The 18,474-nt window shown below is 49.9% G+C and overlaps 1 protein-coding gene across 3 annotated transcripts in view; it reads left to right on the top strand.

Annotated features, from left to right (window-relative positions):
• MAPK1 (mitogen-activated protein kinase 1) overlaps positions 1 to 16,423 on the top strand; it is a 94,807-nt gene extending 78,384 nt beyond the window's left edge. Inside the window, exons 7-10 of one of the 3 annotated variants that reach the window (XR_004345403.1) lie at positions 7,941 to 8,050; positions 9,847 to 9,972; positions 11,603 to 13,720; positions 14,436 to 16,423. Coding sequence is in view for 2 of the 3 variants with exons in the window: in XM_032602828.1 (XP_032458719.1) it covers positions 7,941 to 8,050; positions 9,847 to 9,963 (227 nt within the window). In the remaining variant the exon portion in view is untranslated. Of the gene's footprint in view, positions 1 to 7,940; positions 8,051 to 9,846; positions 9,973 to 11,602 lie in introns of all 3 variants that reach the window. The other 2 variants (XM_032602828.1, XM_032602827.1) reach the window with 2 other exon arrangements.
• The last annotated feature ends 2,051 nt before the right edge of the window (positions 16,424 to 18,474 follow it).

Raw genomic sequence — 18,474 nt, 5'->3', positions numbered from 1 at the left:
GTCCTTTCTATGTCTCTGTAGTTATAAAGAATGGGTACATAACGTTCCCTTGTGGGTGGCCTGTAGTGTCTTTCACAACCTCATGTTGGACATTGACATTCACATCAGTTATCTGTTGCTGTGCAACAAACCCCTCCACAACCCCGGGCCTTCAGATCACCCCATATGATGCTGCACACCTGAAACTTAGAAACAGTTCAGTCAAACCAAACCAAACCAAAACTAGATTAATGTGGCACCTTGTGAAATAAGATATAGAAGAGGATCTTACTAAAATTGACCCTTATTACCAAAAATTTTAAAAACCCGACCAGCACATATTTGTTCCAAAGCCCACGGGGCTTGGTGGGGCTTGGTGCAGCTGGGCGGGTCTGCTCGGCTCGCCTCATGCTGCATGGCCTAAGGGTGCTTCAGAGCACCTAGCACCCCGTTGGCTCTCATCCTGCAGTGGACCAGACTGGGTTTCTCATGCTGGCAACAGCATTCCAAAAGAACCAGAGCAGGAGATGCAAGGTCTCTCCTGGCCGGGTCTCAGAAATGGACATTTCTGCCACAGTCCGTTGGTCAGAGCACATCACAAGGTCAGGCCCGACTCAAGAGGGGGAGAAATGAATCCACCCCTTCATGGGAGGAGCTGCAAAGAAATGGGGGCCATATTTATATGCCACCAGGTTGCTTCTAGTTTCTTAGTACAGCATTGGTAAATGTATTCATTTAATAAATAGATGGGTGTCTTGTTCTAAGGCCCTGGACATAGAACAGCAATAAGACAGATTTAAGAACCTGCATGCAGGTAGCTAATAGTCTAGATTTGCATGAAGATAACAGGAAGAAATGAATGGAGGACCTCGGGGATCTCAAGAAATTAAAACTTTCAAGCTGAAACACTGGCGCTTTTAAGTCTGGTTAATAGTATTGGGTTGGCCAAAATGTTTGTTCACATTTTTCCATAAGATCTTATGGGAAAACCCAAGTGAACTCAAATAGTTCACAGAAAAAGAAATGTAAATGTCTCTTAAATATAGGAAAAGGGACTCATTGTTATTTATTATATGAGATATGAACATTGAAAAGTCAGTAATTCCATTTTTTTTCCCACTCATCACAGTAGTAAGAATCACAGAGTTTGATAACCCACTGTGTGGTCAAGGCAGGGGATCTTCTCAGAGGCAGCTGGTGGAGTGTGAATCCGTGGAGTCTCTCTGAAAGGCAGCTTGGCAATTCTGTCACATGTCTTTTGTTCCAGCAATTCTGGGTATTGCACTTTTGGGTTTGCCAACCAAATGGGGGGGAGGTGACATTTTAATTTGTTTTTCTTTAATTAAGAGTGAGGTTGAATATTTTTTCACATGTTTGTTGGAAATTTCTGACTGCTGAGTCCCTTGAACCAGTAGTATTGTAGATTTTTCTTCAAAGGAATCTAGCTTAGGATTCTCTCCAAAATTACTCCTGTGAGGGGGAAGAAATGATTATTCTTCAGCAGATGGTACTGGGCTAGTTGAATAGCTGTTTGGAAGAAAACCAATTTAAATCACTATTCACACATCAAAGTGAATTCCAAAACAATTGATGATCAAATACTTTTTTTTTTTTTTTTTTTTTTTTTTTTTTTTGGTACGCGGGCCTCTCACTGTCGTGGCCTCTCCCGCTGCGGAGCACAGGCTCCGGACGCGCAGGCTCAGCGGCCATGGCTCACGGGCCCAGCCGCTCCGCGGCATGTGGGATCTTCCTGGACCAGGCACGAACCCGTGTCCCCTGCATCGGCAGGCAGACTTTCAACCACTGCGCCACCAGGGAAGCCCGATCAAATACTTTTTAAAAAATCATACTATTAAAAGCTAGCAGTATTGAGAGCATTCAGTATTTTTCTGATCTCTGCGTGGGGGAAGAATATCTTCCTAAGCTTTAAAAACAGGGCTTCCCTGGTGGCGCAGTGGTTGAGAGTCCGCCTGCCGATGCAGGGGACACGGGTTCGTGCCCCGGTCTGGGAAGATCCCACATGCCGCGGAGCGGCTGGGCCCGTGAGCCATGGCCGCTGAGCCTGCGCGTCCGGAGCCTGTCCTCCGCAACGGGAGAGGCCACAACAGTGAGAGGCCCGCGTAACGCATAAAAAAAAAAAAAAAAAAAAAAAAAAAAACCAAGGTGGCGCAGTGGATAAGAATCTGCCTGCCAGGGCAGGGGACATGGGTTCAATCCCTGGTCCGGGAAGATCCCACATGCCGCGGAACAATTAAGCCTGTGTGCTACAACTACTGAGGCTGCGCTCTAGAACCTGCATGCTGCAACTACTGAAGCCCACGCACCTAGAACCCGTGTTCCGCAACAAGAGAAGCCACCGCAAGGAGAAGCCTGCGCACCGCAATGAAGAGTAGCCCCACACTCGCCACAACTAGAGAAAGCCAGTGCACGGCAACAAAGACCCAATGCAGCCAAAAATAAATTAATTTAAAAAAAAAAAAGACAAACATAAATGAAAGGTAATAGATTTAAAAGTTTAAAATTTAAACTAGATTAGACTAGGTGTAGACAAATAGGTATAATTTGTTCTAGATTGAATAACATCTAAAGAATCCCTATCCTGTTTTGTTGATGGCCACACACGAGGTGGTTAGGTCCTGTGCTCTGCGATTGGCCTCCTGAGTGCAGACTTGTGACCTCACTTTTTCACATTTTCCTCATCTCAAAATTGGGGCAAGTTTTACCTACCTCATAGGATAATTGGGAAGGTTGAGAGCTAAGAATATTAGGCAGGGTTAAGAGCAGTAGTTCTTAATGTTAGACTTCTCGTTAATGTTATTAGTGTTTAAAGAGCAGAGAGAACTCTAAGACATCAGTGGATAAATACATGAGTAAAGGACAAGAACACACAACTTCCACGAAGAGGTACTGAGCCGAGGGTCACTGTGGGAGGAGCCAGTCGGGAGTTAGCAGTTGTGAGTTTAGTCTGGGCCGTGTTAAATTGTTAGAAACGTCTTCCCTGGTGGCACAGTGGTTAAGAATCTGCCTGCCAATGCAGGAGACACGAGTTCGAGCCCTGCTTCAGGAAGATCCCACATGCCGCGGAGCAGCTAAGCCTGTGCGTCAAAACTACTGAGCCTATGCTCTAGAGCCTGCGAGCCACAACTACTGAAGCCCACAGGCCTAGAGCCTGTGCTCCGCAACAAGAGAAGCCACCACAGTGAGAAGCCCACACGGAACAATGAAGACCCAACGCAGCCAAGAATAAATAAATAAATTTTTTAAAAAATTGTTAGAAACAACCTCAGCGCTAACTGTTCATTGTTCATGGATCAGAGTCAACTGATACATCTACTCAAAGGAATATTATATCAAGTCCCTAAAAGTGATTTTTACAAAGTTTTTGTAGCATGGGAAAATACTAATGAGCAGTGTTGACTGAGGAAATAACACAGCCTTTGTTATGTATAATATGATCTCAACTGTGTGAAAGAAGATGCACAGGGAAATTCTACAAAACATGTCCAGAGATGAGCAGTGGTTCCCACTGAGCGATGGGGCTGTGGGCGTGGGGTGAGTCGTCACAGACTGGAGGGTCGGCTCTTTGAGGCCTTCTCCATCCACTTCATGAGAACCCACTGGGACTGGCCTTGGCCTGAAGAAGGACTTCACCGGCTCTCGGAACCGACAGGCCCAGCAGGGCTTTGATTCCAGGCGTAGCTTCTTTGACCACAATCTGGACTTCGTCGTTCAGCATTGCCTTCCTCTGTTCCATCTTTCTTGTTAACCAGCCTCTTTTCTCATGGTGACACGATGGCCACCAGCATCTCCAGGCTCACGCTGACCTGTTTCCTGATAGTTTTAGCCCAAGTGTAGGGCTGACACTCACTGCCTCTGTGTCCACACCCTTGACAGTCACTGTGGCCAAGAGAACCTGGTGAATGTGGCCGAGCTGGTGTCACCGCTCCCACGGGCAAGCCTGAGAGCTCCCCCATGGCAAGTGCAGCTCCGTGTGGTTAGAGGGCAGGTGCGCAGAGCCAGCAGGCGGCTGTCAGCGCGTGAAGAAAGATGAGGAATTCTGTTCTCTCGGTCCCACTTTTGTTTTTTGTTTTTTGGTTTTGGGGGGGTTTTTTTGGCCATGCCATGCAGCATGCGGGATTTTAGTTCCCCGACCAGGGGTCAAACTGGTATCTCCTGCAGTGGAAGAGTGGAGTATTAACCACTGGACTGCCAGAGAATTCCCCTATTTTTTGAAATTTTAAAAAATGCCGTTCTTGTGAGAAGTCTGTGTCCATTTCTCAGATAACCTGGTATTTGAAAAGCCTCCAGACTTTATTACTGCTCCTGTAAATGCATATACATATATATGTTCTCAATGGGATAAGCTGTATTCTATTTCATTACCTACAGAGAGTCTCTGTATACAGAGAGTGAGAGTCCTGAGCTGACAATAGATTTAGGAGTTTTTTAACAGATGGCATTTGAAATCCTGGAAGAGGCTGAGGAGGTGAAGAGTGAGATGTGTAAGGAGCTGGACAAGAATCTTCCCTGGGCAGTGCGGGAGGGATGGGGATTCTCGCAACCTGTAGAGGAGATGGACACAGATAATGCCTTGTGAGAATGTGGCCGAGTTCAGCACCTCCACATGGCATAGAGGCCTCCAGTTCAGGTCATGGGTGACCACATAAGAGGAGTGGGAACATGGAGACAGAAAGGACTGGGCCAGGTGAGGGCAGCAGGGAGGATCGGCTTTGGGTGGAGAGAGGGTCTCCTCTTTGAACAGAAGGATGCATGTGGATCTGGTGGAGGAACGCCCAGGAAGGTCACCCCTGGGGATCTTGATTTTCTCAGAAAGTTGTGCTGAGCGGGATGAGGGCCAGTGGGCAGGAAGGGCATGATCCACCCATGTGAGTAGAGAAGGGCTGACCAGGGCTTTCCCCGAGCTCTTGGGGACCATGATAAGATTAAAGATCTTGAGTTTTTGTGGCTCAGCAGTTCTTGGTAGTGTGCTCCTTAGACCTCTAAGGTCCCCAAGATCCTTCCAGGGGGTTGGTGAGGTGAAAACTCCTTTCATGATGACACTGAGGCATCCTACACCCTGTCCCTTGTGCTGCCATCTGTGCTCAGTGCAGGGCGAGGCGGCAGTGCCAGCCTCCCAGCTAAAACCAGGGCAGCTGCGTGTGAGGTGCCTTTGGTGAAGCAGCACAGAGAAGTCGCTTTGTTGTGTCCTGTCCTTTGTGCCAGTCTTTTTAGTGCTCCATGTGACAGCGCGGGATAAGTGCACGCAGAACACATCTGCCACGTACTGAGTGCAGTGGTTTCCTCAAAGGATGGTGCTGTGTAGTTGTTTGAATTGTGAGTTGAATTCGCTGCTTTTTAATAATTGATCCTCAGTAGTTTTCAAGAGTAGGGCTCTGAGATCAGAAAGTTTGAGAAGCACTGTTGTGGTGGCACAGTCTGCACAGGTGGCCTTTTTCTCTGCCTCTGCTCAGAAATTCGAGCTGAGGATGGAAGTGACAGATGGCAACCTTAATCTGGGATCAGAGTGTTGCTGGGTAGGTGAGATGGCCCCAAAGCAGTGCTGCCAGCCGGGTGACCCGCCCCAGGACCTGGAAGGAGAAGTGACTGATGAGCCGGAAGGGTGGGGTCATGTTGCTGCACACACCCCGGAGTTAGAGGGGAGGTGTGGGCTCATGGCCGCCACCAGGGAGAGTCAGGATTGTGGTCAGATGTCATCCTGGCCTTGAAGGGGCTTCAGTCTTTTAGGGCAAATAAAATCTGCATCCTATGCACAGCCAGCGTGATTCATACGTCGGAGTGGTGCCAGCGGGATGCTGAGCATGTGGGAGGAGGGAGGCCAGGCTCTCTGACTGTGGGAGCAGCACCTGCCAGCTGCTTCCCATCTCCCCCTCCTCCCCTCCTGTAGCTGCAAGCAGTGCAGAAATAGCGCTGCAGTCAAAAGAGGCTGGAGAGCCAGTCAGTTTTCAAGTAGCAAAAAAAAAATTTTAAAAGCTCTTTTCTTTTGAAGTTGTTGCCTAGGATTGAACTTGAAGGAACTGAAAGGTCTGTTTTAGGAGTGTGTCAGCTGCAGAGCATCCAGTTGCCTTGGAATGCATCCCTCCTTAATATCAACAAGACTTGGAATTTAAAAATAATGCTGTTAGACTCTTGACTGTGGCTGGGCCCTTGACTTCTTCTGACATGGATGGAGGTTATCTGGTCTCAAGGCAGTCCTTGGGGAAATGTCTGTGAGCTCTAGGGGAGGGGAGGGGGGTGGGAGCGGGAAATGAGGTCGGTTTTAGTACCTGTGTTAGGTATGGTAGGGCTCTGAGGCCCAGCAGGTGTGTTCGCCCATCTACCAGTTTGAAAATGTACTATTTGTAGAAATTCATTATGTGGGCTTTAAAAAAAACGTACTGTTTTTCACACTTCACTTTATGGACATGAAAAAAGTCCTTTGTTGTGTGCAATTTCTTACCATGTCCATCGCACAGTGTACCACATCGATGATCTCCTGATTGAAGGTGAGTAGGGGTGGTGTGCAGGGATGTGCACATGGGGGCCCCAACCTTGGGCAGTGGGGCACCCCACCCACCCGCTCTCTCCTGGCGACTTCCTGGCCAGCCGCCAGCTGCTCTCCATCGGGGAGCACATTTCCTAGTGACTACAGTGATTTTCCATCACCGTTCTTTATCCTAGAGCTTAGAGTCGGGTGCTCATTTGCAGATGGATGAGGTTGATAACCTAATAAGAAGCTATCACCGTGAGTAACAAGGCTTCATTAAGTAGATGCCAGTGCTTTTGTTTTTGTTAGTGTCAATACATTTTCTAAAAATGTGTGTTCTTAATAATTACCTGGTAGTTTTTTTTTGCGGTACGCGGGCCTCTCACTGTTGCGGCTTCTCCCGTTGTGGAGCACAGGCTCTGGACGCGCAGGTTCAGCGGCCATGGCTCACGGGCCCAGCCGCTCCGCGGCATGTGGGATCTTCCCGGAGCAGGGCACGAACCCGTGTCCCCTGCATCGGCAGGCGGACTCTCAACCACTGCGCCACCACGGAAGCCCTACCTAGTAGTTTTTAGATTTATTTCTTGGAGCCCTTGGATTTCTCAGGGGTGTCTCAGGGCCGTGAGCACCACTGGTCTGAGCATTGTTAAATAAAAGGAGATAGTTTTAAAAGAAGCCCTCTTTGTTACCTCTTTACCAGAACAGTGATGTCTTTTCTAGCATGTATTCTCCCTCATTGAAACCTACTTCTGACACTAAATACAGGAAGTATTTTGTCACATGACCCTTAACCCTGGTCCCAGCCACTGTCAGCCGTGCCCCTTGGCTGTCCTCGCGGCCTGAGGTGGTGCCTAGATACTCTGCAGAGGCCCCAGGGCAGGCTGCTCATTGGCCACCGCCTCCGGCTTGTTTCTGTTGGCCCTACACTTGCTGCCTTGCTGCATTGTCGACATGAAAGAGGTGGTCAGGGCTGAACTGCCGGCCAGGTCGAGAGAATACTTGTAGTTTGGGGCCTTGGAGAAAGACGCCAGGCTGCAGAGCAGGCCAGGGGGCCTGTGCTTTACACACGCCTCTCAGCCAGTACCTGGAAGGAGGAGGCTGAAACCACATGGGAGGCAGTGACCATTGCAGAAGTGACTTTGGAGTTGACTTAAGAGCAGTACATACATAAAACCTCTGCTTTTGACCGTGTGAGCAGAGCCGTGATTTAGGACAAGGCCAGGTTTTGGGGGCAGACTTGGGCTTGAATCCTGGCCACTATGTGGAGCCTTTGCTGAGCATATCACCTTCCTGAGTCTGGGTCTCTACTAACAGGTGCTCAGACTCAAGCTCAGAGATGGAACAGGCACCCCTGGGTGGTGGGGGCTCCTTTAGCTCGGTTGTCTTGTGGGTCAGTGGACTTAAACAGGAAGACGAGAGAGTATTTCATTGACTGTTTCTTTGGCTTCTCACCTCTTCAAAACCTTTCTCTTTGTAGCTCTGGATTTACTGGACAAGATGTTGACGTTCAACCCTCATAAGAGGATTGAGGTGGAACAGGCTCTGGCCCACCCGTACCTGGAGCAGTACTACGACCCAAGTGACGAGGTGAGAGCCTGCACCCGCCCGCCTGAGTGGCCCTGCCATCATGTGCCTGAGACTAGTGCGGTCCCCACAGCCTGAAACCCCTTCCTCTAGGTCCCCTGCAATGGGTGGGGCCGGGGAAATGGAAGGGGAGGGGAGCACAGGCAGGGAAGGGATCCCAGGACTGGTCATGGCCTGTGGCAGGAAGAGACATGGAACTGCAGGGCCCACCCTGAGGGTGGAGGGGAGGAGGGGACAGGTCAGCCAAGACAGTCCCACCAGAGCTTGGTGGCTTCGTCTGTGCCTCCCTAGAGACACGAGAGCCTGTCGTGATGAGGAATGCTGGTCGCAGAGGTGCGTGTGCGAGTCTCCAGTGCACACTGGGCATCCAGGTGAAGGTGCTGCACGTCGGGCATCTTCTGTCCAAAAGTCCCCGTTCCTTGGCTCTTTGGTTCCTCTGGGGACTCACTTTTAACTTTGTTCTCTGGAGGATAATGAAGGAAAGTGCAGTAGGAACCAGAAATGTGGATCTTTCTAGTTGAGGTTCAAATGCATAGACAGTAAGCCTTCACACTCCTGTTTTTTAAGAAGGGAGAACCAAGAGGAATGTGTTAAAGGGGAAATGGAAGAGGAAAGGAAGAACTAACTACAAAAGTGAAAAGCAGTTACATGAAAAAGAGAAAGAGGAAATCAAACATATATCAGTCAGCTTCCCCTTCCACAGCCTTTCCCAGAAACAGTTGACGCAACCTCCGTGGTACATAACAGAGGAGCAGCTGAAAACATGGGACCTGGGGCTCTTACTGCCCTGTGAGCTGGTGGTTTCCTAAGCCCCACGTCCTACTTTCAGGCTGGGGTGGTACCCCACACCCAAAGGGGGCCAGGCGGATTAGAAGGGTGGCATGTGTAGGGTCCCGTACGTCGAGCCCTCCTTCAGGGAGGGGAGCTGCTTGTTTTTCTCTTTTCCCCCTTTCAAGAGGCCAGGGCCTAGCGCAGAGTTCGGGGTGCACGTTTCCTCCCCCTTAATACATGGTGTGAGGGTGACATGGATAAGGTCTGGGGTGCCTGGTAACAGCTGTATCGTCATCAGGTTCTGTAACATTGCATTCTTTTGGAGGGGGGTGCTTACAAATCAAAACATTAACTGACTAGTTACATCTTTTGTCATTGAGTATGCATGGAGGTTTTTTGATATGAATAGACAGTATTAGATTTCTGGTTATTTATAGAGAAAGTATACTAAAGAAAAGCAAAAACTTGCAGAAAAATACAAGAAAGATCACTTTGTAGTCTTGTTATGCGGTTATCATTATTAAAATTTTGGAGTGTTTCCTTCTCAGTCTTATATTTCTATATCTAAATTTTAAAAATAGAGTTCTTTCTGTTTAACACAAATATGGGCATTTGCCATGATTTTCACCTTCCTTGCGGCTTCACTCTTTAATGGCTCCATATTACTTCTTCATATAACGATACCGTAATGTATGTAATCAAATGCATCTGTTCAAGTATTGAGGGTCTTGATTGTGTACACATACTACCACCAGCAGCAGCCCTCCCATCACAGCAGATTCCTGTGGCTGCCATGTGCATGCAGTGCCTGAAGACATTGGAGAATCATGTGGGGACGCTCCCTCTCACTGGTTCAGGGCTCTCGGGGGGTGCACTTCCGTGACTGGGGTGCAGCACAGGGCTGCTCATCCCAGGTGCCAGTCCTGCCATCTCAGTTCCAAAGCCTGAGCTATGGTCTTTCTGTGGAGCAGTGAATGACTGCCTCAGCCACAACCACTTTTGTCTAAACGTTCTGTTTTCTTTTCAAGCCCATCGCCGAAGCACCATTCAAGTTTGACATGGAATTGGATGACTTGCCCAAGGAAAAGCTCAAAGAACTCATTTTTGAAGAGACCGCTAGATTCCAGCCAGGATACAGATCTTAAATTTCTCAGGTACCTGGAGCTTTAACCATATAGTAAATCCTAGCAGAGGAGACAGGTAAAAAGTGTTCAAAAAGAGGAAACACAGATCTCAATTTTCGAGAATATACGGAACGGGAGAGAGAGTGGGGCTTGTTGTGTTAGAACTCTTGTAGAAATGAGCAGTGAGATAAAGAATTATGACCAAGGATTGAGGCATCTGCTGGGGAAATGCTTTGGACAGACCAGCCCGGGACAGCTGGATGGCCTGGCAGTGGGGTCTGCAGACAGGTGACCGAGGGGGCTCCAGGCAGCGTTACGAAGTGGGGGATTCTGCAGCGGTGGGCATTGGGGATTCTCAGCTGGATCTTAAGTCCATTCTCTCCTGCCTGGGCCTTTTTATTTATTTTCACATCCTGGGGTCAGGCTGAGGGTTGGTCTGAGGTTGCCTGTGTTGGGCAGCATCCAGGCTTGAGATCAGAAGCTGCTTGAGGTATTTCACACAGAGGGTGTGTGATCACTCAGGAGGCTGTGGAAGGGCTGGAGAACAAGAGCAGGGCGGTGGGGCTTCCTGCAGACGGGGGTCTGCAGGGGCTGAGGGGAAGCGATGTGAGCCAGAATCTGTCTGGTCAGCAGGCCCGGAGGGTGCCGGGCCCCTGCCAGAACTGCAGCTGTTGGAGCATCACCATTGCTGAGGAGCGTCAGGAGCCCGACTGCCACTGACCCAGGGACCTCAGGGGCCTGAGTCACCACCACCCTCCAGTACCTCTGAAACCCAGGACCACCCCTCCCGAAGAGCCATGTGTCACTAGGCAGAAGAAGGAAGGCTTTTCCTCTCAGTGCCTGCCACTGGCAGTCCCACCAGAAGCAGCTGCCAAGGACAGGCAGCGGTGCTAAGGCAGGGTCCCAGCCCCAGAGCTCAGATCAGGGGATAGGGAAGGGCAGAAGGGGGGCTACAAGCAGATGCGATCAGCTCACCTACTCACAGAGCCACCAGGGCTGGACCAGGGCAGAGGAGAGGGTGGGAGAGGAGCTTCCAGACCTGGGGCTCAGACTGGGGTGTGGTCAGGAGAAGCAGTGACTGCAGGGGAGTGAGGGGAGCAGAGCCTGAAAGACCCCGATTCCCTAACCAAGCAAGGGAGGGGGACTGGCAGGCCCTTGCTGGGACACACTGGAGGCCAGACCCCAAGCCCGAGCACATGTGCCCCCAGCAGCCAACCTTCAGGAAGTGTCTGAGCAGGAAGGGGAGATGCCGCAGGGGACAGGGAGGCCAGTCCAGTGGGGTTGGAAGCGTTCATCCGTCCACACCTCACATCGGGACAATCTCTTGAAGAATTTGTTGCACACAAGGCACTGTGCGGTCATTCACCAGCAGAAGGAAAGCGGCCCCTGGGACCCAGCCGTTTTCACCCCTTCCTGGCCTCTCTGCCTGCATTCACGGTGGGGGGATTGTCTCTGCCAGGGGCCTGCCCTTCTGTCCCCGTGTCCGTGCCAGGTCAGCCTTGGCTGCCTTGGGTGAATAAGCTTTTGGCTGGCTCTTTACAAATTAGGCCACTGACCCCTGGCCTGGAAGGTTGAGCTGAGCAACTTTCTGCACGGTCCCTTCCATGGGTTGCTTTCCTGTGTGTTCATGGCCCCTGATTTCCCTGCCTTCTGGTTTCAGGGCATACACGCTGTGTGCTCACCCCAGTGAGCAGAACAGACAGGACTGAACGTGGCCCCCGAGGAGCACGTGGCCTGAGAGGGGAGAAAGACACAGACCGTCATGCACATCTTTGGTGTAGAACATCTGGGGGTGATGGAGCTATCAGTTTGTCATTGTTCATTTAATCCCTGTCACGTACTTCTTAGTGCTGGGTAGGAGGGAATGGATGGGTAAGACCCAGGCTTTGCTTTCTAGCAGCCTCATGGCAGGACCCGGGGAGTCAGGCCCAGCATTGTGGTGCTGCACCAGGGGAGGGTTCGGCCCCAAAGATGCAGAGCGCCGGGAGGGGGCGCCCTGCTGGTGGGGAGGGGCCCGCCTCTCCTCACAGGTGGTCTTAGGTCCTGAAGTGTCAGGGCATCTGACACTGGGCAGTCTGGGTGGTGGGACCTCAGCAGGGACTTGTGGGGTGGCTGGTCAGGCAGCAGGCAGGGGAGCGTGACAGTGACCAGGGTCCTGGGCCGCAGGACAAGGCTGCTGACTGGATGCCTACTGGAGGCCATTAGCACACGGGGACCAGGCCCACCCGGGGCCCACCCCAGCTCTGAGTATCCAGGGTTGGGGCCTGTCACCAGTGGAGGCAGTGGCAGGGGGGTTGCTCTGTGTTTAGTTCACTTCCTCCAGGCACACAGAAGGCACAGAATGTGCTTGTAGCCTGATTTTTTTCCCAAACGTTTTTTAAATGACAATTTTTACCTATTGTGAGAAGTTGCGGGTTTTACAGTAGACACCCATATTCCCACCACCCCGATCCTATGATTAACGTTTTATTATACTTTCTTTGCCTTCTCACGTATCTGTCCATGCATTCCTCCATCTGCCCATCATTCCATCTTGTTTTTTTCTGTGCATTTCAAAGGAAATTTCCAACATCTAGACTGACTTATAATTTAGTCATCTAGGATAGAAGAGTGAGTGCAGAGGAGGGTGGGTTGGGGGCGTTGTTAAGCTCTGGGCCAGGTTCTTTCACAGACATTGCCTTTTGATGATCACAGCAGCGTTTTCTGAAGTCAGCACACAGCCCAGGTCTACGATTGACGAAACTGAAGGAGTGTGTTTAAGCATTTTGCTCAAGATTATACATCGGTGGCAAAAGTAGGCAGAGAGTCCAGGTCCTTTAGACTCAGAAATCTTTTTTCACCTAGATTTGCTCCCCAGGGAGGTGGAGGGACCGTGGGTGTGAGTTCCCAGTCTGCAGCGAGGGCAGAACTGCACAGAGAAGAGCCTGGAGGTGTTGGTGCTGTGACACACGGGGCCGCCGGGGAAACGTGCTCATACAGCTGTGGGGGCTTTGCTGGAGGGGACAGCAGGGACCGCTCCAGAGGAGACCCTAGGTGTCCCCTGCTCGCTGATGTTCTTAGTGGCGGCTCTGAGTGATTGTAAAGGGTCAAAGTATGTTCATTATATTTTGTTTAAGGGGCTCTATTTTAGAAATGTTTTCACTGGAAAGGTAAAAAGGTATAAGTGGTTAATACATTGTTACAAGTCTCCGATTCCTCCCGCCTTGGGTCTCAGCCTCATCCTTACAGACCATCTCCTTACCTGCTTCCCTGAGAAGCTGGGGAAGAGGAGGTGGTGCCTGCCTTTCTTCCTCCTTCTCCAGCCTGTCGCTGGACCTTCTCGGGGGGTGGTGGGGACTGATTACTAGGGCCATTAATCTTGTTTCCCTTTGGTTCCATTAAAGATAAAAGCATTTAGGGCAGTTTTAGTTTTCTGCCAGCTGCTAGGTGTGGCTGCAGTTCATGGTGGCACGCCTCTAGGAGGAGGTCACGTCTTGTCCCCGAGCTCGTCCCGAGCAGCAGACAAGGACTATCCACCTGGCAGTGCCTGTGAGCCAGGTGACACCTGCTGGTGGGCGTTTAACAGGCCACGTCTCCAGGGGAAGGAAGGTCTGCTTTGCTCGCATCCTGACACACTCGATTACCCTCACGCTGTCTCCACGCGGCTTCGTCGTGAGACAGAGAACGTGCGCTTCTCCTCCCCAGGATGGTCCTCGGGGTGGAGGGAATTCCCACGTCCACCCACGCCCCACCCCCAGCTGACTGTGCTCACAGCCGAGAACTGCTAGTCTGGAAACAGGTGGAGTAGATTTAACCCAGAATATAATTTCCTCAAGTAAAATAGAGATGTTAGGGGAGTGATGGGGGACCTCAGGGGCCTCCTGAGGGATTCTCGGACATCTGCAGGGCCAGGGGGGCCTGGCAGGACAGCAGCCATTGGGTCCCCTCCTGCATTTCCAGGGTCCAGGTCCACCAGCTTCACGCTTCCTACCAGCACTTGGTTGTGCTTGTTGTGCTTAGTCACAGAAAACTTGAGCATTAAAAAAAAAAACACTTTCTGCCTCCTGTGTGGTTGATTCTGACCTACCTGCTCATCCAGAGAGAGAGAGATGTGCTGAGAATAGGAGGCAGAAGCGTTTTCCACTTCACACATGTGTTTACAAAGATTCTCAGACTCTGGTTTGGACCGTTGGTTAATAAATGGCATCTAAACGGGGAATACTGACGCTGGCCTGCCTGTGAGCAAGCGTGCGTGTCTCCCCCTGAGTATTCTGGAAACATCCTCTGTGAAACATCTGAGAGAAAAGGTGCCCGGGGATGGGGGTGTGGAGGCAATCCCACCCTTGAGGAGCCTCGGGTGTGACTCGTGCCATGTGGTTCTGAGGGAGATGACCTTTTCCGCAGGAGTGTTTTTCCTTTGCTTTTTCACTCTTCCGTTTTCCTAGCACTGCTGCTGCTGCTTTTCCCACGTGGTTCACCCTTAGCTCACAGTCGGTCTGTCTGTTTCCCAACAGGACACGGGCTCCGAGGACGGGCCACGCGCAGGCATCACTGTTCTTCCTCCCAGCTCCTGACCCCGGGCCCGTCTCCAGCCTGTCTCGGCGTGTCCACCTGACTCCTTTGAGCCATTCGGAGGGGCAGTTTCTGGTAGTTGTGGCTTTTATGCTTTCAAAGAATTCCTTCAGTCCAGAGAACTGTTCTTGGCACCCCTGTGTGTGTCGCCCTCCGGTGACCTGTGGCAGTACATACTTCAGGGCACCTACTGCTCACCTTGCTTTAGTCACTAATCGCTTTCTGGTTTGAAAGATGCAGTGGTTCCACCCTCCCTAGTCTTCCCTCCTGATGCCCTGCTGACCCCGCCCTCACCGTCGGTCACTGCGTCTCACCTTCCGGGAGGGCGGCCGCTCCTCGGGCACTTTAAGGCAGTGACGGTCCCTCTTTGCACTCCTCTCCCACCCTGCCGGGGCCCCTGCAGCTCGTGCTCCCGCCCCTGGACCCTGTGGGTGCTGTCAGCACCTCTCCTTGTGTCATGTTAATCTCTAGCAGATGTAAGGTATATGTACTGCTTGCCCAACTTCTAGAAAATTCAGTCCTTTTTCTAAAAAAAAGGAAGAAATCCTGCATCGGGCAGTTCCACCTGTACCATTTACAGGGGCACAACACTTGCCAAAATGTGTTATATACAGTTCTGGGTGTTTGCAAGACTTATGCAAAAAGACGTAAAGTGGCGGCTTCTCTCGGGATTTGGTGAGAGGTGCGCGAGGTCATGCAGGCTGCCCAGGTGGTGTGGGGCTGAGCTCCACGCCCAGTGGGCACAGGTGCCACGGGCACTGTAGCCACGCTCGATGCCTGAGGGTCTAGCGGAGAGGAACACTGCGTCTTTCAATGAGAAAGTGTACACTTCCTTTTCCTCCTACAGCATGTCAGCATCTCAAGTTCATTTTCAACCTACAATATAACAGTTTGTAATAAAGCCTCCGTGAGCTCACGACTGGAGCACTGTTCTTTCGTCAAGTGCTCGCTCACGTCTCTGATGTCACCGAGCTCAGGCCGTCAGGAGCAGCTAGAACTAGGTCCTGCGTGCGAGGAGCCTTAGCCCCTGCCCTCCTGAGCCCTCTAGTGTTTGTTCCCGCCGCCGCACCCTGTGGTGTGGACTCGGTGTTCTGTCCCCGTGCGGTGCCTCCTCTTGACTCCCCCACTGCTCTCTGTGGTGAGAAATCTGCCTTGTTCAGTAATTACTGTACCCTCGCATGACTGTTAGAGCTTTCTGTGCGGAGATGACTGTCCAAGTGCCACATGCCTATGATTGAAACAAAAAATCTATTGTTACCTCTGAGTTGTGTTCCACGGAAAATGCTATCCAGCAGATCACTTAGGAAAAATAATTCTATTTTTAGCTTTTCATTTCTCAGCTGTCCTTTTTTTCTTGTTTGATTTTTGACAGCAATGGAGAATGGGTTATATAAAGACTGCCTGCTAATATGAACAGCAATGCACTTGTAATTCATGGAAATAAATGTACATCTTCTATCTTCATATTCATGTTAAGATTCGGTGTTGATTTCCTCTGGATTAGCGGGTCCAAATGGACAGTCAGGCTCAGTCTGTGCTTTAGAACAGAAAGGCTTGCAGGCCTCCCCTTCCCACCAGGCACTGCCCGAACACTTTGCTTTACGTCAGGTGATTTAGAAAGCATTTCTGGAGGGTTCTTTTTTCCTTCCACATAGCAGAGAATCAATTCTGACATGTTCGTTTCTTCAGATCATAGGTCTACAGTGTTCTGTCAGGCTCTGATGAAGCAGCCCAAATGTCTCAGGTTGGATTCTCTGATTCTTTCTAAAGAGGGCCGGCCTGTGTCCCAGTTGAGTGCTGGAAAGGGCTCCACCCCCCACCCCCCAGCCCAGCGTGCTGGTGCTCACCCCTCACGGGCCAGAGCAGGTGGCTGACTCATCCTCAGAAATCAAAACTACGTCTAGGTTTTTGCCCTGAGATACGTGATTTTCACCTCCATGCACAGAGCTGCCTTGTGAAGGTCCACACAGCATTGAAAAGATACAGAGATTGGACTGTTCCTTGATACATTTTTAAAGGAGCATTGATAGTTTTATTGCTCTTGTTTCTTTGTATTTTTTAAATGGAATGTTAGCAGTATTATGAGGTTAACCTGCAGTCCTCTAACTAGAAAGAAAGCCATAGCCTTGGTTACTAATCCCTGGGGACTCTAGGCTCTTTTTCCCTCCCCCTCACTGGTACCATGGAGTCAGATGGGCATGAAACCACTAACTGCATCCTAGAGTCCCTGTAGCCACAGGTTGTGTGCTTTTTACTAATCATGCTAAACTTGGTTTAACAGGTCAGGAATTGTCTTAACCAAGGTACCTGTGAAAAGTACTAGCTGTTAGGTGTGAAAGACTCATCATTCGGATATTTCATCTCTAAAAATGTACAGGTTAGGTCATCTAAATTCATGCTGGTGATCCCGAATGCCTCCATTACTGCTCCACGCAGATAAGTTTCAGACTGATGGCTTTTTTGGTGTCTAAAATGTAAGCAAAAAATTCCTGTCGAAACATTCCAGTCCTTTCACTTAGTATGAAACAAAATACCTAGCAAGCCAGCAGGATGGACTTGAGAGAACTCAGGACGACTGTGCAGACACAGCCTTCAAAGCTGGTAGAGACACGCAGCCCGTGGACATGAGGGTAGAAGATCACTGCGTTGGTGTGCGGTGTGTTCACGTGACTCCTGCTACTGCGTGCACAGCGACAGGTGGGGCGGGGCCACAGTAGTCAGTGGCGGTCCCTGAGGCAGACAGGTGTACTGCCTACGACAAGCCGAGTACCAGCCATGCGCAGACCATTCAGAGGAGACTGACCTTTATTTGCTTACGTGTTAATACAGATTTTAAATTGGTAATTTTTCTATAGTATGGTAATAGTATGTTAATACACATACATATGCACACATGCTTTGGGTCCTTCCATAATACTTTTATATTTGTAAATCAATGTTTTGGAGCAATCCCAAGTTTAAGGGAAATATTTTTGTAAATGTAGTGGTTTTGAAAATCTGAGCAGTCCTTTTGCTTATGTTTTAAAGCATTTGTGCTTTAAAATTGTCGTGCTGGTGTTTGAAATATCCTCCTAGTACAGATGAGAGGCGTGTCCCAGCAGAGGAAGCGCCGTCTCCCTCACTGCAGCCAGCTTGGCATCGTGGGTCAGAGACGGGAAATCCAGAGGGATGCTGTAGGCTTGCACCAGCTTCCCTGAAGCTCGTGGCCTTTTCTGTGCTGTTTATCCGTGTAGAGCACTCAAGATCTGAAACTGCTTTGTTATCTGCTTTGTACTGTTGGTGCCTTCTTGGTATTGTACCCCAAAACTCTGCATAGATTATTTAGTATAATGGTAAGTTAAAAACAAATGTTAAAGGAAGATTTTATTAAGAATCTGAATGTTTATTCATTATATTGTTACAACTTAACATTTATTTGTGGTATTTGTGATTTGGTTAATCTGTATAAAAATTGTAAGTAGAAAGGTTTATATTTCATCTTAATTCTTTTGATGTTGTAAACGTACTTTTTAAAAGATGGATTATTTGACTGTTTATGGCACCTAACTTGTAAAAAAACAAAAACTACAAAAAAATTAGAATCATTAAATTGTGTCCGTGTTACCAAAATAACATAGTACTGTGCATGTCTAGTTTAACTGGAATTTCATACATGAAGATATGGAGTCACCTGGTCCTTTATTACATTTCCCAAGCAAGTGCGTCTTCTGGTTTGACTTTGCTCGTAGTACGTGGCAGTAGTACTGTCAGCTGGTGCTCTGGAGGCACTGGAATCCTAGTCTGTCCAGAGTGGTCTTCAGACCTTTGGCCGTAGGGGGAGAAGGCGTTGCCACACGCGTCTCCTCTCATCTCCCTGAACTTCAGCGACCCCGCTGCTGGGCAGGTGTCACTGGCCGCCTCTTTTCAGACCAAGAAATCATGACCACGGGAGGGACTGTTGGACATTTGGTTCCTGTCACCGTTGGGCATCGTGCAGTGGCT

Source organism: Phocoena sinus, chromosome 14 (genome assembly GCF_008692025.1).
Source record: "Phocoena sinus isolate mPhoSin1 chromosome 14, mPhoSin1.pri, whole genome shotgun sequence".
Lineage (NCBI taxonomy): Eukaryota > Metazoa > Chordata > Mammalia > Artiodactyla > Phocoenidae > Phocoena > Phocoena sinus.
Note: the sequence above shows the minus strand (reverse complement) of the source record. Positions and strands in the feature narration are given on the sequence as shown.